Below are 21,384 nucleotides of genomic sequence, written 5' to 3' on the forward strand. Positions count from 1 at the left end.
ATTGCATGAGCCCACAGGGCAAGTCCAATTTGTAGTCTTTGAAAAAAACTTACAAGTGCTTATTATTTTATGCTAAATAGCAGAATGTTTGGTTTGTTGCTTCATTTTGCACTGAATTACCGCTACCTCTTTTCTGCACTGTTACCTGAAAACTGCATTTCTCTTAGCAAATCAGAATGGAGAAATTTTTTGATGTGTATTATTATTATGGTTAATAGTCCAATTTTGATATTTGGTAAAATTCAGTTTTAGACAGAAGGCATCATCTCAAGGGCTTTTGGAAATAAGCTTATACAAATTTTAGTTTCATTTAGAACTCAGAGCCTCTAAATTATGTTTAATTTTAGCATGGTGCGAGAATTTCTAGGCCTACCCCACCCCAGAGGGGAGGTCTAAGTAGTTACTACCATTTATGGAAAATGACACATGCAAGAACCATTGAGCGAGGGAAGAGAGGAGCCTTTGTACTGTGACAGAGTCGAAAAACTGAGTTTAAACGTGAGATTAAACAATGAAAAATTGTACCATTCTAGTGTACGGGTCAGTATAATGACAACGTTGGTTTATTATTAGTGCAGCTTTTTGTATGAAAGAAACCTGTTTTATGTTAGAAAGGTTTTAAAAATCAATGAACAATTTTATCCTTTTTCACAGCCATGTGGGAACTGGACTACCTTGAAAAATGTGGTACCAGCAATGCGGACTTCAAAGAGGTTGGTCATCTTTAAAAGTTGATTATAAAAAATTTATTAATAATGAATGAGCAGTGTTCTACTGCAGTATGGCACACTTCACGTCATGGTGTGCCTTATATCTCCATCCAATGACCAAGAATTGTTGTAAAGTTTTCACTAACTCTTAATTCTTTATCTATGCTGTAAGTTATGGTATTCTGTTTTTGTGTTTTAAGGTACAACCCTTGAGCTTTTCTTTGGGAATATAATTGAAGTGGAAAAAGTAGGGAAAGTAAGAAAAAGTACAGCTCTCCATCACAAGCTCAAAAATAAAGTTTACGTTAACTTAAGAACTGTGCAGATACTTTCAGAGTGAATACAGCTGTATTATAAGTAATATGTTAGAGCAAAGTTAATGATAGTAATATTGTTAAGTTGGCTGAAATGTATGTTAGACTCTCAGAACTCATGCATTTGTGAGAGCTATGTTTGCCTCTTTGCAAACGATTTTTAAAAGCTGTAGTAAAGGAAGGTGTGAAATATCAGGCCTTTTAGATATTAAATAAACTGTAGGTATTGCAATCTTTGAAGAGCGATCTCTCAAAAATAATCTTTAAATGCAGTAGTAAAGGAAGGTGTGAAATATCAGGCCTTTTAGATATTAAATAAACTGTATGTATTGCAATCTTTGAAGGGTGATCTCTCAAAAATAATCTTTAAATGCAGTAGTAAAAGAAGGTGTGAAATATCGGGCCTTTAAACTGCAGGTATTGCATTCTTTGAAGAGTGATCTCTCGATATTAAGAAGATCTTCTAACTTAATCATGTCACTTACTTCCTTAGCTAATAATTGTCCTCTTCTTTACTGCTATGTTATTACATTTGGAACAGACAGACAAGATACTTAAAAGCATTTTTTGCAGATCAGAGTAATAATTTAAAATCAGGACACATTCATTTGCAAAAATTAATACGTTTTGGATGCCTCTTCCTGCTATTTCAAATCAGACACTGGTTATAAATCGTTTATTATGTCATGTTGTACTTCTCAGACGAGTTATATAACCTGTTTTTTTAATCTAAAATCTCGTGTTGTTTGCTTTCCAATCGGCTTCTTAACTATCAACATTTAAACACCTGCCAGCAAAAAGGATTAGTTGGAAAACAGGCAAAAGGAGTCCAGACTTCAGAAGTTATCACATAACTGGTATTGACTGTTAACAAATCTCTTTTGCAAATGAAGAACTCTGTTTCAATATTTGGTAGGTTAAACGTTATTTTGGTTCTACCTTTTTCCAAATTAAAACAGGAGATATTTTTAATGATTTCTAGTCCATTTTTTGTGCAACAATTGTGGATTGGAAAATCTGTAAATGCCACCAGTTAATTCACACTGTCTTGAAGAATTTGTACAATGAAAATACCTTAATGATTTAAAGACACTCGTAACAGAGCTGTGTGAATGAAGATATAGATAATCAAATGTATTATGTTTTCATTTGCAACTTCACAACTCTGTTTTCATATTTTTATATTAAGTGATTTATTCTGAAGATTTGATACTTAAAATTCATAATTTTGACCTCTGGGCAACATTGAAGACAAAAACAAAAAGCCTTTTTTTATGCACTTTTCATGCTTGTAAATTTTCTGGTCTTGTGATTGCAGTCGGCCTTGGCTCGTCAATCCCTGTATGTAAAGTTTGACCCTCTTGTGAAAGGACCAAGTCCACATTCTCAAAGTCCTGGTGAGTAATTTCTGCAGTAACCTTTTGTATTTCCCTGAGAAATTGCTGAGGGTTTAAGGGAAACCTACATGTATATGCAGCTTATCTATCATTAACCAGATCTTTCTATCTAATTTGCGCATCGAGAGGGGCTTGAGTGAGCGAAATGATGGTTTTGATTAGTTATGCAAACATTAGCAGAAGCAACATACAGAAACTCATTTTTAAAAAGGTAAACAAGCATACGAGCCAAGAGACCCATCAGGCCGGAACTTATCCCGGTTTCCTTGGCATGAAGCGACTAGTAGTATTTTTACTCCCCCCTGAATGGGATGCCAGTCCATCGTAGGGTTACCCCCCAGCATTTAATTCGCCGGTATCCATTTATACACCTGGGTGGAGAGAGGCACCGTGAGAGAAACTCAGGAGGGAGTTATATTAAATATAACTCCCTCCTGAGTTTTGCTCGCGGTGGTTACAGTACCGTCCATGAGGACAAAAGGCGCCATGTTTATGCATCAGTGCAGGTTGCTTGTCCTTATGTTTGTGTCACTAAGGGTGCGTTCGATTGACCGTATTCTGGAATAAGAATACATGGAATACATGGTAGAAATCCTTGGTTTTTACGGAGATTCAAATTGTCAAGCATCCGCTAAAATGCTATTTTAAACATATTTTTATTATCCTTGCTGCTTCGAAACGCGCCAAACATACCGTTTTAATCATCACTCCACGTATTCTTGTTCCGGAATAGGGTCAATCGAACGCGCCCTAAGTAAAACTGACCACGAGAAAAGCACAGTAATGTGTACAGTGGGTTTCTTGGTAAAGAGTTGAAAGGCAAAACAGCTAGCTTGTCCATTCTGTTGCTCTTAGAAAAAAATACAAGTCTGGTGCTTGAAAGCTATGTTAATGCTCTTCAAAGTCATTAATTTTCTCCACTTGCGTGATAAGCAATAGCAAAATACATGTCTACATGCAAGTGCAGTAGGATTTTACCATGTATCTTTTGTGTGGAAAAACGACACCAACTGAATAGTTAAGGCATCTGCTTATGTTGCTCGTAAAGAAACTAAGGACGATGCTCATTCACACTCTCCAATTTGTCTTCGATTTGTCCACGGCCTGCTCCCGTCTGGCCTTGTAGCTCAGTCAGTAGAGCAACGGTGATGTAATCCGGAGGTCGTCGGTTCGATTCTCACCAAATGTTTGAAATTTTTCTGTGTCCTTGGGTGATGCACAAGGTGGTTCCTGATGCTGTTGATCAGCGAAGGTTCGTCATCTATCACATACTCGGTAGAGCAAGGCCTCTTCTCATTTCTGTCGTTTACGTAACGATCTTCAATCTTTTTATCTTTATTTGCAGCAGTGAAAAACAGAGTAGGCATGAGGGATGTTTTACCCTCAAAGCCACCAAAGTGAGTCAGACTTTTAATTGAATTTGAGTTCAGTTACAGCAGAGCTGCTAAAAATGTGCAGCAAGGGATTTTGATTTACTCTTTTAAGCATCCACTTGCTCCAGATCTCTGCTTTCTCAAGCTTGAATGAAACTCTAGACGATGTTGAAAATTCATGTAAAATTAAAAGGAAAAAGAGGAATGGAACTTTATTTAAGTGTGCACTTTTGTCGCTCTAGCGCTGGAGCACTAATTGGGAACATTGTAAACTAAAATTAACAATCAATGTAAATCAAATCAAATGTTGGTTTTTGAGGAGAGGGGAAGACCGGAGTACCTGGAGGAAAACCTCTCGGTGCAGAGAATACAACCAACAAACTCAACCCACATATGACGCCGAGGCAAATTTCCCTTTCGTAAACGGTCGTTGCCATTTCTCAGAACGGTTGTTGCCATTTGAAACGGTCGATGCCATTTATAACGGTCGACTACACACTTCACTTCAAAGAAAATTAAAAGAAACAAACTAAGAAAAAAAATTAACAAAAATTAAGACAGAAAAGGAAAAAAAAACATTTATAAAAGAAAAACTGGAGGAAAATAAAAGTCCGAAAATTTCAAGAATCGAACTCGGTTTATTAACCCTCACCTTAAACAGAACCCTAACCCGAACCCTAATTCATATGACCAGCGAGACACAACTCCCAGTAACCGCAACCTTTTGAGTTCTTAGACCTAATGAGTGTAATTCAGAGCTAAAAAATGGCATCGAGCGTTTCAAATGGCAACGACCGTTCTGAGAAATGGCAACGACCGTTTACGAAAGGGAAATAAGCGACGCCGAGTCTGGGAATCGAACCCAGGCCACATTAGTGGGAGGAGTCTTAAACGGCCTTGAACACTTGCTCATTCTAAATTGAAATAAAATAAATGCTTGCTTTTTGTTTCAGCATGGGTGACAATCTTCTACTGATGGATTCCCCAGTACCCCGCGCAAAAGCCTCCGGCTTAGCGTCACGTCCTGCCCCCAGGGAGTTGACCTCAACACAGACTGAAAGTCCATGTGGAGTCGACAAGCTATTGAATTTCTCTCCTTCAAAATTGAACGAGGTGAAACTTGATGGAAATGATGTAAATAGAACAAAATGCGCATTATTTTGGGCCACATTTTTGAAAAAGCAAGGGGTTGAAACAAACTTCATTCATTTTTTGGGAGTTTGATCCTGACCGAAAGAGTGTTGTCATGACGACTGTCATGGGTGCGTAATGTTTGACAAACGCGTGTGCAAGTCATCTCCCAATGTCAAATCTTGATTGCACTTGACTCAGAAGATGACTTCCGCTTCCGGTTTTGTCTAAGCGTCAGTCGCCAACAACACTTTTTCTCAGGACTTTGCTCACCTGTAGGATCAAATTCCTTCAAAGTATATCGTCTCCTGGTTCAAACTATTTTTAGTTTTGTTTCAATATTGTAGCATCGTCTCGGTGCAACGAGTGGTGAGGTATAGGTTTCGAAAAAGGCTCAAAACTTTTGAGGCCATATGATGCTTGGTTCGAACTGCAATCCGCCTAGTCTGAATTGCTGGTTTTTTAAATTTATTTTCCGGATAAGAAATTGCAAAATATTGCAGGTCTTTTGCTGAAAAAGTCTTTGCCGTTCAACTACAGAGGGAATTTGGACATTCAAAAACCAGGGAAAAAAAATTCGGTGCACGCTTCAGTCAAGGCAATCTAAGGGCGTTTTCCTTTTGTCAGAACTGGCCGTTGCAAAGAAAACGTAACAATTTGAAGGAACACTTACATGATAATCCCTTGCATTCTTCAGGAGGAGTATATGTATCATACTCGAAGTGTGTTCATATGAAGGCGTTGTAGAGACGGTTAGTCCTTCCAAATGGCCGGTCAGTTCTGTCAAATGGAAAGCGCCCTAAGTTAGTTTGTTACCGGCTTTCTTGGAGGAGTATTCAATTTTCTGTTTTTTGCGAAAAACTTATGACTGTTCACTGTGAAAGTCAGAAGAATACTCTTAAAATGTGATTTCCTCCTCTCTTTTAAGTAATCATTTTTGTTTTCAATTTCTTCGCATGCGTTTATTTCTCTCAGAAACCACATTTCGCTTCCTCTTTTCGCCTTCTCGCAAAGAACTGCAATAATAAACTAGTTACGCTGGGTGGATATTACAAAAGCTTATGCACGAATAAAAACATCGGGAGAACGAAATTACTCCACCATTACTCTTGTTCCCGCAGATTAAAAAAGTTAATATATTCAAATTATTTTGCTATCTTCAGCCTGGTCAGACTTGGGGAAAAATAGCATGCATTAAGGCAACCCGCCACCTTCCGAAAATGAAAATATTTGTGGTTTAATGGGTTATTTTTCAGCTGATGCATAAAGAAATTGAAAGGAAGGAAAAACCAATCGCAGAAGAATCGAGTACTGTTCAAAGCCAGCCAACACCAGATACCAGCAAGATTGAGCCTAACGAAGAAGAACCGCCTCGAGAGAAGGTAAGTTTTAAGTCATTTCAATCAATGTTGACAATTCTTTCACATTGGTATTGTAATTTAGACTATGGGCACACAAGACAAGCTTTCTCAGCAATGGATTTGTCGTCGAACCTGTGCGATGTTTATGTTATCATGCAGTTGCTGTGTTCTGCGATGTGAGTTTCGTTTGCAAGAATACACAACTGGCCGTTTCATATATTTTCCTTTCGAATACAGACAGCAAATACAAAATTTGTATGGTTTTGCTTGTCTGTTGTTTGTCTGTAGTTGCTGTTAGCCTGGAAATGTTGTTATTGTCGCAAACCTTGCTCAAAAACAGCTTTTCCTCACTAGTACTTGGCTCGAATGTGCTCTATTTTAATTCTGGTTTAGTGTCAGTTGTTGCCAGTATGTCGCATTTTAATCCTTATCTCAGCCGACTTTATCGTTATATTTTACCAGCTATGAATTAAGTCAATTTAAAAAAATACACAACCTCGCAGAATTTGAGAGCAGCTTTTGAATTATATCCCTTCGTAGCTTGCACCTCGTTTTCTTAGGAAAGAAATCTTCATAGCTTAATAAGAGTAAGTTTATATTTCCCAAACATTTCCCCTTTGGCTCAGATGTGTGCTTTTCAAAACTCAAGCTTCATTTTGTCTTCAGACCGAAGTTGTAGCCACTTTATTTGCTCAGTCGGAAAATCGCATCGGGCTTAGGATTCTGTGCTAACGACTTCGAAATCGTACTTTTTATTACAAGCAGCTTGCAAGCAGCTGTAATTGTTTCTTCATGTATTAACGTTATTCGTCATTTTGAGATTTTGAGCATTTCAGTTTTATGCAGGTAAAATCAAAGACGATGAAAATTTGCTTTCGAGTAGAAGAGCATGGCGTTCGTTTCACAGACTGACAAGTTAAATTGGTGAATATTTAAAAACGTGCAAAAATACCCGTCTCTTTAATTTCAATAAGACGTGTTATTGCGTGGTACTAAATTATGTCTTTGGTGAGCCATTGTATTTGTAGTGTTTTTGACGGCTTTCAATAACTCCCGGCACGCAGCTGTCTTGCGGATTTTTCCATGAACGATTCTGTGGTCATTAAATATTAATAATCTGTGACCTACTCGACTGGTGTTAAACCAAAAACCTGAAAATGGTTTAAAAACAGCAGCGAGAGTGAAGCTGGTCGTCTATTGGTTAATATTCTGTAATCTGTCAATCATGGTGTCCGCTAATCTCCTTATTTGGAAGCCTGAAGCCATTTACGCGCGAAACGTTCTTTTAACTGGTGATGAGCGACTTTCAAGTGGCTGGATAACGCTTTTAAAATTTTAAAGGAATGAATTAAGTGATTGTCGACGGATCATAAAGACGTTTGGACTGTGTCATGTTAAAAAACGAGTTTCTTGGTTGAAATTTAATTGTAGCAAAATGACTTTGCTGCCTTTGCAATGTGTTTTTTTCGTGATGCGGTTTTTCGTCCTGGTGGATTTAATTTGATCTTTCTTTGTGGATCAAAGATCAGTGATCATGGTAGTTTGGAGTTTTTTAAAGGCCTTTGTTTGCCTGGAACAATCAGTTCACGGACCACGAAACAAGAAAAATAAGGTTGGTCGATGGTGTAATCTGGCGGTGGCTTTCAAATGTTTTAAAAAGTGTCGCAGTAAGTTTTTCATCTACAAGAAAGTCATATTTGACTCTTGTTCCCGAAGTTGAGCTCAACACACAGCTTTAGTAACGTCTTTGAAATTGGCTTGACAGTTTAAATGAACAAGAGTAACTAGTATTTTGGGATTTACATGTCCTCTAAAAGACTGGTCGACGATGTTGTTTTCTGCGAATTTCACAAATATAGAGTGTACTAATCGCGCCATATTTTAGAGTGCATAAGAATAAAAACCTGTTTGATGACTTTGGCAAATCACAACAGACACAGACAGTCAAATGAACCAATCATGTGAAAGGAAAATACATGCAACCGTCGGAACGAGCTTGGGAAAGTCATCTGGCTCATGCTTGCTTGCGACATGGCGAAAAGCTCAGTTTTTTAATTAATATTAAAGGAAATTTCCTTCAGTTGTCTAAAGTAAGTGACTAGCCAAAAAATCTCGCGCCACAGGGAATTGCTTCAGTGCCATGTACCAGCTATGCCGCTATGTTGTGTTCAGTGTTTTGTTTTTCGTACTAGAGACTCGACGTAAGTTTAATATTTTCAAGATTGACCTTACTTTGGTGTTATTTCGAAAGGTAAACCAAACTTACCGTGCTTTTCACAAAAAGGATGTCTTAACTTTCGACCAACGATTTGGCTTTTTCTGCCATCAGTCATATTCGCTGTAACCAGAAAAAAATGATGGAAATCAGCCAATCACAACAATGCATGTGACTCGTCTGCCCGTTGCGTCACAAAGATTGACGGCATGGCCAATAGAAACTGTTGATCGTAATTTGAAATTCAGATTTTCAATTATTCCAATGGTCATTGAATATGGCGTGAGATTGCTTAGCCAATCATGAAACAGTGCTGCAAAACCAAAGCAATGAAGAAATCATTTTTGGACTCAATTATAATCCTCCCAGACCTCAGTAGAAGGGTACTTAAGACAGGCGTAGCTCAGTTGGTTAGTGCGCATGCGCGTCCTTCTAAGCTGGAGGTCGCCAGTTCGATTCCCGTCTCATTCCATCGACGTTTGTTTCGACTTTCCTCTGATCCGTGTAGCTGTAGCTAACTTGACTCGTAAATACGGAGCATCGACGGAGGAATGAGGGGTAAAAGGTGCACAATGAGGGCCAAAAGTTTATCAGAAACTCTAGTTCACTGTCACGTGTTACCCTCGTAAAAACAAGTACGTTTACTTGCAACTTTGGCTTAAAGTGCCACTGTGACCAAAAAATCAATTCTTATTTTTCTTTGGATTTCAAAACTGTTTTAACTAAACACTAAGCGACAAAAATGTCAAAGCCTTCATTTCAAAGGGACACCTGTTTATTTTAACTGGAGTAACTTTGAGATCTTGAGAGAGCTGGATCGAGGGGAAAATGACTTCAAAGGCTCACTAGTTTAAGAATGCAATGCGTTGGTACGCCGCAGAATTAATATGCCTTTTAACTCAGGCTCGCGTTTTGCGTATATAGTAAGCTGCATTTACACGCAGGAATTTTAAGCTAGTGAGTAAGTGACGTCACTTTTCCCTGGGTCCAACCCTCTGAGGTGCAATCGGTCAGTTTTGAACTTGAATAATAGCGGACCGTGAAATCCAAAATTTACACTCAAAGTAAACGGCTTTTGAATAAAAATCAAAGCTCACAATTTTGCCAGTCAGATGTTACTACCATTTGCGTCCATCCTTGAAGTGTGACGAATTTGGCGCGAAGTTTTACTTTTTAAACGTTCACGGTTTGGCCGGTTATGTGTCACTTTTGATCAATGAAACGTTGGCGGTTATGTTTTGTTCACTTGCTGTTGAAGTTTTCAGGTTTTTCGTGAGAGCGGAAATATTTATGAATCTGCCTTGGAGTCTTGAAGAGTTATAAACCCGTGAATTTCCATATATCGAATTTGGTATACTTTATCAAAATGACGAAGGCGAGCATGTCGTTTTGAACGACAATCCCAGTGTGCGTGCCTCAAAATTGCCGTTTCTTCAGTCCTCAAAACATATCGAAGGAATGGATATTTTTCGATTAAAGTTACAATTGTTCGAGGGGTCGTCACCTAGCGTGAAAACCAAACCCACTGAAAGGACTAATCCATGTAAACACTACAACTCTACTACAGATCGTCCCAAGACCCGCGCTTACCGTATATATCTAAAAAGTGACTTTCTTTGCAACTTGGATAATGATGAGCAAGATACCAGAAAGACCGAAGGAAGGACTTCATGCGATGAAAAAACTCAAATTGAAAGAGACTCCTGGACGGTAATTTACCTCCTTCCAAACTTGTTAACTTTGAATTTCTTTTTTTTCATTGCAAAACGAGCAGAGATGTAAAACGTCGGGCAAAATTCGTCACGCTTCAAGGATGGACGCAAATGGTAGTAAGCAAACACTTTCAAAATCTGAAGAAGAAGAAGAAAAGAAGCGATTTTTTAAAATCACTGGGGCACTTTAACTTTAGGAATAATAAATAACATCGACGAAATTCTTCTTCTGTGGACTTTCTAGGCTCTGTTTTACAGCAAGGAAGATTTGGACGAAGCAGTCAAGAAGGAAATAGAGACTCTTCGTAAGCAGGCAAGAATCCCGTACAGATGATTATTTCAAAGAAGGACAAGACGACACTTGAACGTTTTGAAGACATGTTCCGACAGAACCATTTGTCGTCGTCAGTTACATGTCTTCATGTCGTCGTCCTCTTTAAACTTACTGCTATTAAGACCTTTTGGAAAAAAGGGGAATTATCAATAGTTATGTTTGACCTTGATGATTTTTATTCATTTTACGTCTAGGCGCTGTTTTTCAGTAAAGAGGAGTTAACTGCAGCAGTAAAAAGAGAGACGAATGAATTACGTCAGCAGGTAGACCAAGTGTAAAGTACGCGAAAGTAATGTCTGTTTTCAATCGCAGAACTGAAGGCGCACTGAGGCTTAAGATAAACCAATAAGTAGGTAGTTTTTGGTGAGCTTTTGATTAGTACGAGGGTAATAGCTATCACTAGACCAAGAAGACAAAACTATTGAGCTCAACCTTACCGTGAGAAAACCAATTGTTTTGGGTGGAGATGAATCCGCTAATTCCAAGAGGATTTTATCGGGAAAAAAATATAAATACTTTTCAAAATATTCTTCTTTCCTGATTTTACCGAAATGACCAGGATTGTACCATTTTTCCCATTATAACTTAGATAATTAGCTGAAATTCTAAAAAAAGAATTAAGGCTCCAATGCGAGAGTCATATTAGTTGTCTATGGCTGCCTTCTTTGTTTGCTCAGTGGTAAACGTTCAAAAGCGTTCGATGGCTGTAACTATGTCGCTTTTCACCAGCGCCACTGCCACTGCTGAAACTAAGCACCCTTTAAAGATGGGAAGCGTGCTAAAAAGGCCAGAAAAATCGACGTCACGAACCAATGTCAGTCCGCGCTAAACCAGTTTTAACTTTTTCTTCTGGTTAAGATGAAAGAAGAATCAGCCATTCGCGATATGGAGAGCAAAGAACTAACTGATAGGAACGAGCAGCTCAAGAGGGAAACAGGAGAGCTGAGGTAAGCGGTTCGTATTCGTATTGTTCGCTCAGTCCGGCTAGAATAACGGAAACGAAGCAAGAAATATGAACGAAAGAAGGCTGGCAACGGGAAACGTGAGTCTCGTACTCAGATTGCGCGCGAACATTTTATGCATATATTTTTTGAAGGAGCGTCGTAGTCATACAAAAATCGGGAATTTTAAATCCTTAAAATTCAACGAATCGAAAGTGGTTCAGCGTTGTCTGTACTCTGGTCGACAAAGATATTCGTCATCACAGTGGTTAAAATGTGCCCCTCGTGAGTCCTCAACAATATTGCCCACTGTGATGACGAATATCGTTGTCAATAAGAGTACAGACAACGCTGAACCACTTTCGATTTGGTTTTTACCATAACACCAAAGAAAGTGTTTATTTCAGAGCGTGACCAAATTCATGACACAAAGAAAGAGCAAGCGTTGTCTATAGCTTTCTCGCAATATGATAGCTTTATTTCCCAAAAAGAGCGTTCCTGATTGGCTATTACATTGCGTGAGAAATTGACTCGAGCAGCGTTGTCTATACTCTTATCGACAACGGCACATTAGCCAATCAGATCGCGAGATTACAAGCAATTGTGGTAAAAACTGCGATCGTTGACGAATGCCTGTCGAAAAGAACATGGCGTCCTAATGCCTATGTCTATCAGCCGGTTGGCTTGCCAAACTCCTATTATTTTTTCCTTACACTCGATTGCGCTCTTTCTCCCAAATGCAGTTTTTCTTTTAATGTTGTTGCTAAATACTTAACTGATGAATTCTTCCAATTTACTGCTCATGATATTTCGGATTTGTGTTTTATTAGGGTTGTCATGCAGGAGTATGAGAAGACTATTGCAGATATGATAGGTAACTAACTACTTCTTTGTGTGGAACACTGGTAATCATGAGTAGCTGCTCTTGGCGTTTAGATCTGTAATTCGTGCAAAAAGCACTGCCAACATTCTGAACCTTTTTTTCATGTAAAATTGTTATTGCAACGGCTGCAAGTGATCGAACGTAGCATTTGAAAATGACACAACACTACTTTAAAATCTCTATCTCGAGGACACTGCCATTCATTTCGAACTTTTGTAGTGGAAGGAGACATTGCTCCAAGCATTTGTGAAAATCAACACCAATTTGTTCATAGGTAAAGGTACACGTTATTTAACGTCGGAAGTTCCTTTACTCTCTAGAGAGTACTCTCCCAGGAAGCCCACGGTGCGCTCATTTTACCCCCCTCTTTCCATCAGTGCTCCGTTTTAAGGGTATTTAAAGCTACTTAGTCTACACTGAAAGGAAAGAAGTCGAAACAAGGATGTCAGATCCGGGGATCGAACTCAGGACCTTATGCACCAAGGCCGCGCACTAACCGACTGTGCAACCCTTGCTCCTCATCACTGTAAGATAACCATGTTTCCCTTAAGTTATCTCGCTTGATCAAGGGCCTGTTTTTTTCACCTTCCCAAACCATTTTTCTATGGTCTGTAATAGGTGTATAATTTCTCCTCTTCTCTTTCCTCACAGAAAAAAATCAAAAGTCGCAGGATCATTATGACCATTCCACATCGGAAGTGGTCAAGGAGAGAGATCAGGTACAAACTAACAGCATTTCTGTTTGCTTTAGCATGTAGAGAGGAAATGACAAACCTGTGTTTTATTACCATATGACTGTCTTCTCTTACAGCTTCAATCCGACTTGACCGCGGTTGAAACGGCTTTCTCTGACCTCCATAGAAGATACGAAAAACTTAAAGGAGTCGTTGAGAATTTTAAAAAGGTAATGTTTCTTTTTTAGTACAGTTTGAAGCTTGATTTCCTTGCTAGCAGAGGTCTCTTTTCCTTCGCGTTCTCTGGCCTGACGAGTACGGGTCAGGAAAAGAGACCTATGTCAATTTGATGTAACCGCCGTCTACGGCCTTGGGCAGCACTGTTTAAAACGCATGCCTCATGATATGTTTGCTGACTGTGACTTGAGCCCGCTGTGACCTGCGCATTCCTTTACAGCAAATTCCGCTGTTGTTAAATAAGCCCACACAACATGATGTATCACGTGAGGATTCGGTCGCTAAGTAACCGCCGCGCATGCTCAACACAGTGAGTTTCTTTTCCCGTACTCGTCAGCCCAGTAGCGAACGCAAAAGAAAAGAGATCTCTGACCTATGAAGAGCTAACGATTCAACCCTAAACATCAGAGGTCATGTGTTCCTATACAACCTCTTGTTCCGCCTGATTGATATATCATTTTGGGTGCAGCTGTATTGCGTTTTATCTTTATTGTTTCGTCCATTGCTCTACACACCCCGCGCCGAAAAAAAAAACCGGACGCAATTAATGAAATCCTCACTCAAAACTTTTCTCATTCTTGGCAATGGCTGACTTGCAAAATTATACGAAAATTCGAAGTTCGAATGGAAAATTACTTGATTGTGTGAGTTAAAGGTGCAGAAACTAAAAAAAATCGTCGAAACTGGAAGTGTCCAGCTTAACGAAACGAAGCGACGCAAAAATTAACGGCGTAACGAGATCTTATGAGGTTCAGCTCTATATTAAAGGATCGTTAGGGAACTTTCCGAGTTGTTAGTTAAAGATTTTTACTGTATTGTAGAACGAAGAAATTCTCAAAAAAGCGACGACGGACTACCAGGAGAAGCTCAAGCGCTCGGAAGAAAAATATCGTCTTTTAAAGAAACACGCAGAAGAGAAAATAGAGAGGTTTGTATCAATGATCCTACTCGTTCCAAGTTGTGTGTATCGCTGGAATCCCCCTATCTTGGGTGGGACGGTCTTGGCATGATTTACTTTCGTGACCTTGTCCGTGTGATTCATGATGGATTATGGTGGCGAAGTAGTGATCATTTTCATTGGAAAAATGTAACAACGATGCATGATTGAAATTTGATAATAACTGTGACAAATAGCCTATGAAAATTTGCTCGTAGAATTCCCATTCCAAACAATCCTCGAAATTCAGAGTTGAACACATCATGTAGTTGTTTTCCGTAATGACAACAGAGGTGGGTTCATTGTCGACGTTGCGTTACTCTTAGATACTGGTATCAAGAAAAAAAAGAGTAAGGTTGAGAAATATTGGATGTGGGAACGGACTTCGGAATGGCCGGTCGTGGAATGCGCAAGATTGTGTGGTGCACATGGTTGTGGATGCGCTTGACAAAATACGCGCTGTGATTGGCTAGATTGGCGGGCCGTATTCTACAGCACCTCTTGACCTCGACTAGTCTCCTTTCTCGCGCGGCTGATTGCCACAGAGATATAATAAACATCTTACTAACCTCGTTTTCTGGGTCCTGTTTTTGCTCATTAAATATGCAAAATTTTGTTTATTTACGGATCCTCGTTTTTTCCCTTTGATTTATGCGCTCGTAAATCAACGGAAAAAAATTCGGTCCGTAATTTTACAGTGCGGACCTAGAAAACGAGATTAGTAAGAGGTATTTACTGCGGACTGCGGAGATTCTGAGGAAAACACTTGTGGTCCAAGCCTCAGTTTGTGTTAAACCAGAGATCGTCTAACCGTAGAATAGTACGATGATTTCGAGGAAGACGACGATCGTTTTCTAGACTGTTACATGATTTGAACTGCAGGGTCCGAAATTAACTTTTTTATATGGGCGCCAACTGGCAACTAGATAAACATTTTCAGTCGCCAGATGGCAAATTGTGGTTGCCAAAAATTTTCGCTTGAAAATGCACGTTTTGAACTTCTTTATGGATACCAGAAAGCAACGACCACGCGGTGTTGTGTGTGTCAAGCATTATTTTTCGCTTTCGAAAAGCGGACATTTTGAAGAGAAAATGTATCCATCCTCGAATGTAATAAAGAAATCCATCTGCCCCTTAGTTTGTTGAAAATTTCAGCCACGGAAACACCAGTCACGTTCTGTCGCACACAAGCCGCCATGTTGTTACTGTGCTATATCCTTCGCACTAGTTTCTAGTTTCTCTTTACTGAGTCGTTGTTTTTGCGTCTGCAATACGTATTTTATGAGAAACCGCTAAAAAACGTGGCGGCTTGCGACGTTATGGAGGTAGTTAACGGAAAAAGTCCTTTCATTTTTATTTCAAAAACATCGGCAGGATAAAAAGTCAGACACCTGTTGGCAAACGGCTCTGAAGTTAATGGTAGGTCGCTCACTGGCGACCAGTTGTTAAATTCTGGTCGCTAGTACTAAATTTTTTAGTCGCATTAGCGACCAGGAAGGCGCAATTTCGGACCCTGAACTGTTCTTCTCTTTTTTCAGTGCAAACGTCGAAATTGCAAGAGTACGGAAATCAAACGAGTCCGAAATAGCAGTCATGAAAGCTGCACTCAAGAAAGAACAAACTAAAACTGCCAGTTTAGAAATGAGTTTACAACAGAAGGTGAGTGCATGTAGCTGTTAAAGTTCTCGTAAACTCAAATATTTTTCATCTGCAATATTCTCGGTTTTCACATGACGTCACGAACGCCATGTTGGTGCCCTAAACAAAGAAAAGGCGGCCATGTTGGTGCTCCGACCAAATCCTCCGGGAATTTAACTCTATTATTATGCAAATGCTTCCTTTTGTTTTCGTCGAAAAACATGGCTGTTGATCACGTGAGTGAAAACCAGCAATTAATCTCCCCACCAAAAGCAAACACGTTTGACCATTCTTACATCAAAATTTTGCTTTTTATCTGCCGGGTAAGACGCGCAAAGTTTTTCAAAACTAGCAGTAATTTGGACCCACGATCGTGATGTGAGAAGCATGGGTCTATCCTCGATATTACGTCACAAAACTTCTTTGAAAACAGGAATGCAAAGCTCTTTGTGACGTAAAATCGAGACTAGACCCATGCCTCTCACGTCACGGTCGAGGGTCCTAATTACTGCTAGTTCTGCCAAGTTTACATCGCTTGCACGGCACAGAAAAAGTGAAATTCTGGGTAAAGGAGATTTATATTAGGAACGAAAAATATTTAAGTTGAGGTGCATGCACTTTAACAATATCCACACTGATACATTTTCTCATTGTACCTAAGTTGTTACTCAGACGTACGGAATATGAGAATAAAGAAAGTGATCACTGAATTCAGATAGGTTGATTTTAGAAATTCCTCAACTGAAGTCTTACTCTAAGATCTTGATTCTATTAATTCTCAGGTGTCTGAAAATGCAGAACTGACATCCATATGTGACGAACTCATTAACAAAATGGGAGGACATCGATAGTAAGCGAGTGTAGACGGTGATATTCGTGAGAAATGCACTCAGTTTTCTTTAACTACGTCGACAAGGTGTGAAAATCTATTATCTTACATTTATCTTTTCGGAACAACGCCTCGCCAACAAGAACTTTCATCATAGCGACTGAGCATGTGATCAAAGAAAATAAATGCTTGAAGACAGGGATGATCTAATGAAGTCCTCGAAGCCTTGGCGTAGCTAAACTTGTATCCAATGCGTCACCTTAACTTTGCGCCAAGTTAAGCGGGAAGGTACGTGTGGTTGTCAAACAACCCCTCTTGGTCACCAAATATATATGATGCGTTCCGAACCACCAGCAATATGCGACAGCGAAGAAGAAGAAGAAGATTGCTCACAAAAGAGTTAGTCTTTTCTGTCCTTTGTTTACCACATACAGGAACGGTTAGAAAATGCATTAATATCAGTCGTGTAGACTGGTTAAAACGTTACCACTTGAAAACTCGTTTTTTGCTGGACTTCTTTCATCTGGTACAGTCGTGAAATTCTCCTCTTAAAATCTCATTTCGTCAGTATTGAATTGAAATCTACTAAACGAAAGGTGTGACGTTTGTAGCGTCATGCACCCAAGGTTATTAGATGGACTGAATAACCAAATCTTTCCCAAGTTTGCTGAGCTTTTTTCCCCCATTTGACTGGTTCAAATGTTTTTGTAGTTTGCCAGTTGACAGATTTGCATAGCATCTTAATTGGGTGTAGAATTGTATCATACTTTTTGTAATAAGAATAAAAATAAGAAAAGGATAGAATGATCGTTTTTGTCTACTCCTTACATAACTTAAAAATTATCAACGCTTTTGAAGAACGAACGGGAACCGAAGCAGTTGGCGTTTTCCCGTTTTCTCCTTCACTGTGCGCTGCCGCACTAGTTATCTTCCCTTTAAGGTGCTGTTACACAACCCTTGTGAAATGTTTCATGCATCTTGTCTGGCAATGTTTTGGCGACATTTTAGCGGGACAAGTTGCACGGAACATTTCAGTGTGACAGCGCCTTTAGGCTGTATTACCGCCGCACTGTCGTGTCCGGACTTCTTTCCTCTCCGGAGAGGGGAGGAGTGCGACACCAACGTCCATTCCCGGGTGCCGTCCCTCTCTCAAAAAAACGCTTCTGAGCAAAGTTGAACCACTGCAGTGTGAGTGGCTTCGTAGCCCAGTCGCTAGAGCATAGCACCGGCATCGCATATATAGGTCATGGGTTCGAATCCCGGTGAAGCCCCCTTGATTTTTCCACATGAGCACGAGGATCATTTGTCACCTTCGTCTGCAACCTGCACTTGAAGTATAAACATTTATTCTTCGAGTCCTTTCTCGTGATGACTATTGTTTTTATAATGCAATGAATAGAAATAAACAGTTATGTGATTCCTTTTGTCAGAACCGCAAATTACAACGAAATTACAACAATTTGAAGGAACAGTTGCATGATAATCCCTTGCATTCTTCTGGAGGAGTACGTATCATCCTCGAAGTGTCTTAATTTGAAGCCGTTGTAGAGTTAAGCCCTCCCAAATGCCTGGTCTGGCCGCTCAGTTCTGTCAAATGTCAAATGTCAAATGTCTTTTATACTCTGCCCATATAAAATTGGTCAGCAGTGACAAATAGCCCTTATCGGAGTTATCAGAGGTTTTGCCACATGAACGAGGCTAAGGGGGTCATTTTGTATCAAATTGACCCTTAAGCCTCTTTTGCATGTAGTTTTAAATAAAAGAAAATGTGCCTGCAGGCTCAACTCCGATAAGGACTATTGCCATACGCTTAATTCGATCGCTTTCCCACTTCAGCAGTAAACCAAAGCCAGGATCTCTTAAGTTTCTTACTCTCTGCATGCAAGTCTAATACTGCCAGGAAAGATTGTTTCCTCAACTCCATGCTCTTGACAACATCTACGTTCACCCAAAAAATAAACCCTTTAACTCTCAGTGGCCACTTACAGATTTTACTCAAACGCCAGACGAGTTAACACGTCAATACGGCCCCCTGGGGCCTTGAAGGATAGGTACTCCTATAACAACTGGGCGGGGTTGCTCGTCAGATAGATTTCTTAGACCCCTAAACGATACCTACCAAATTGGGCGTGGTCGATAAAGATATCATTCAAGTTGACCGCGCATTTAAAAGTATAGCTAGATCGATGAAAAACCGCAAGTCGGCAAACTGATAGAATAAACTAAATCACTATCCAGCGGATGAACACTAGCAAAACCAATTGAGTTATCCTGTTCCAGTGGATAGTGATTTATCCAGTGGATAGCGCTGTCCACCCTTCGAACAACTGGGTCCTGACCAACCTCGTTCCCAGGGTTTCTCTTCTCTGCCTCCATTGCATTCTCGTTCCCAGAACCCATCGTTTTTCTGGAACGCCTCCATTGTAATAATATAATAATAGTCTTTATTGAAAAAACCCTCTCAACAAACGTGAGAGCTCACGTTTATAGAAAAAAGTAACAAAATATTAAGAAGCTAAAATTATCTCTCGTATAAATTGCTAAATTCCAAAAAGAGTACATTTACACAAATTTTAATAGGCATCTGTTCACAAGAGTGCGCTTGAACCTTTCAGTGGAAACTTTGGGTAGTACATAGTTATGACCACGTGACCTTGACGATCTACTCCGCGTCATGGGTAATAACACGTTCAGTGGATGCGAAGAATTCGCAGTTATATTGCCCCACATCTTTCTGTCGCATTCTTCAATGATTTCATTTACCTTGTACTACTTACTTGTGTATCCAAACTTGTACGCTCGACGAAAGAAATTGTCAATTTGGCCAAGGTGCTTGGTATCATGTGCAAACGTCCACACCTCAATAGCAAAGTAGAACACTGACATTATTAGGCTAGTGAACAGTAGATGCAGATCCTCCTTAGAATAACCATAGAATTTGCAGACTCTTAATATGTAAAGTCACCCACAAGCTTCACTAATCATAAATTGAAAGTGTTTATCCCAGTCACACGGCTTATCTTGAAAAGGTACTCCAAGAAGCTCTAACCAGTCTCGACGTTTTATCCCTTGAATAGGATCGGGAAGTGGTTTAGATCACTTTCCATTAAGTACCATCTCCCCTGTTTTGTCTAAATTGAGGACCATTCGATTGTTGTCGGCCCACTCAGCGATATTTTTAACTTCACCATCAGCGTTATCGTCGTACCCATCTTCAACAGGAATGCTCAGGGTCAAATCATGTGCATATTTAACCAAGACGTTTTGAGAAGGGTGCAGAGCCTGAACTGCTGAATGTCATTTACCATCACTAAGAAAATGATGGGGCCCGGCCAGGATAATTCCTTGCGGTACTCTTTTGTTTGTTGGTAAAAAGTCGGTTTCCATACCATCAACGTTGACTCGTTGTAGTCTACCAGAGGAGAAAACTAATGATCCACTTATGTATGTAGGGATTGATTCTCAAGGCTTTCAACTTTAATATTGGAAACGATGTTGTGTCACAGAATCAAACGCCCTGCTGAAATCAAAGGACAGGATTCTTACAGAACTAGCTTTTTTATCCAGTCACTGGAACCATGTATGCTGGCACTTGATAAGGGCCATGGTCGAGTTGATACCTTTCTTATATGCAAATCGAGCACTACCAATGCACTCCGTACCTCAGATGAGAAAAGACGACTCTATTGTCCTTGACGACAATGTAGGAAGAGAAGAGAGACCCTGGGAACGAGGTTGGGGCCTGGCGAACAGAGACACCCTAAAAGTTACCAAACGTGTTCTCCAAAAATAAATTTCACCATAGGCAGCCCAAGTTCGCGTCACTAGAGAGCGTGTAATAATTGATTACTAGTGGAAGATGACCTTTGAGTAAAAGCGATGTTGCGTTACAGGCAGCCGTTGAGAATTTAAACGCGTTGTAAGGCTTTGTATGGGAAATAACATACCGAAGATTATGAAGCCTAAAAAACGCTCAATTTAACGTTCATTCAATAAAAATAATAAAAATGACTTACCTCTGGTGTATTTTTGTGCCTTTTGGAGCTTATTTTACCGTTTCGGGAATTCCGTGTTTTCAATGTTCTAAGACGAAGTCAAGGCTGCACACTACGATTCCGACCGTTGTCAGCTCAGAGGCGGTTTGCGACTCGAAAATCCATCCCTGCCGCGATTTTTTCATGCAAAGCTAAAGCCACATCATTTGCGAACCTCGGTGAATGTTTCGTCGTCAAAAATCCTCACGCACTTGGCTGGAAATGAGCATTTTCTTCTTCCGATTACACGATAGCTGATGAAGTTAACGGCTGGTGACACTGTATCATGACACGGAGCTTGGATCCGAGGTCAAATCAACTCCACCCGACGAGGTACAGTCATTTCATGTACAACACTTACCCCGTCCCCACAGCGGCTTCTCGTAACCATGGAGCTCTTCGAGAAGCCGCTGTGGGGACGGGGTAAGTGTTGTACATGAAATGACTGTACCTCGTCGGGTGGAGTTGATTTGACCTCGGATCCAAGCTCCGTGTCATGATACAGTAACAGTGTCACCAGCCGTTAACTTCATCAGCTATCGTGTAATCGGAAGAAGAAAATGCTCATTTCCAGCCAAGTGCGTGGGGATTTTTGACGACGAAACATTCACCGAGGTTCGCAAATGATGTGGCTTTAGCTTTGCATGAAAAAATCGCGGCAGGG

General features: G+C 39.9%; 1 protein-coding gene and 1 long non-coding RNA gene across 6 annotated transcripts in view; one reads left to right on the forward strand and one right to left on the reverse strand.

The window, feature by feature from the left end:
- The window catches only part of LOC138043881 (transforming acidic coiled-coil-containing protein 3-like), a 25,842-nt gene extending 8,355 nt beyond the window's left edge, over positions 1 to 17,487 (forward strand). For both annotated transcript variants that reach the window (XM_068890377.1, XM_068890375.1), the window contains exons 6-19: positions 655 to 713; positions 2,343 to 2,421; positions 3,767 to 3,818; positions 4,748 to 4,907; positions 6,182 to 6,307; positions 10,458 to 10,526; positions 10,742 to 10,810; positions 11,406 to 11,494; positions 12,319 to 12,362; positions 13,023 to 13,090; positions 13,183 to 13,275; positions 14,104 to 14,210; positions 15,758 to 15,878; positions 16,640 to 17,487. In XM_068890377.1, the coding sequence (XP_068746478.1) occupies positions 655 to 713; positions 2,343 to 2,421; positions 3,767 to 3,818; positions 4,748 to 4,907; positions 6,182 to 6,307; positions 10,458 to 10,526; positions 10,742 to 10,810; positions 11,406 to 11,494; positions 12,319 to 12,362; positions 13,023 to 13,090; positions 13,183 to 13,275; positions 14,104 to 14,210; positions 15,758 to 15,878; positions 16,640 to 16,708 (1,205 nt within the window). In that variant the 3' untranslated portion in view covers positions 16,709 to 17,487. The remainder of the gene's footprint in view (positions 1 to 654; positions 714 to 2,342; positions 2,422 to 3,766; positions 3,819 to 4,747; positions 4,908 to 6,181; positions 6,308 to 10,457; positions 10,527 to 10,741; positions 10,811 to 11,405; positions 11,495 to 12,318; positions 12,363 to 13,022; positions 13,091 to 13,182; positions 13,276 to 14,103; positions 14,211 to 15,757; positions 15,879 to 16,639) is intronic.
- Positions 1 to 21,013, reverse strand: part of LOC138043889 (uncharacterized) — a 29,252-nt gene extending 8,239 nt beyond the window's left edge. For 2 of the 4 annotated variants that reach the window (XR_011131355.1, XR_011131354.1), the window contains exons 1-2: positions 20,703 to 20,987; positions 5,599 to 5,705 (exon numbers count right to left, since the gene is read on the reverse strand). This is a non-coding gene — a long non-coding RNA (uncharacterized lncRNA). Of the gene's footprint in view, positions 1 to 5,598; positions 5,706 to 20,702 lie in introns of all 4 variants that reach the window. The other 2 variants (XR_011131353.1, XR_011131352.1) reach the window with 2 other exon arrangements.
- Positions 21,014 to 21,384: the final 371 nt, after the last annotated feature.

This window comes from Montipora capricornis, chromosome 3 (genome assembly GCF_036669925.1).
Source record: "Montipora capricornis isolate CH-2021 chromosome 3, ASM3666992v2, whole genome shotgun sequence".
Classification (NCBI taxonomy): Eukaryota; Metazoa; Cnidaria; class Anthozoa; order Scleractinia; family Acroporidae; genus Montipora; species Montipora capricornis.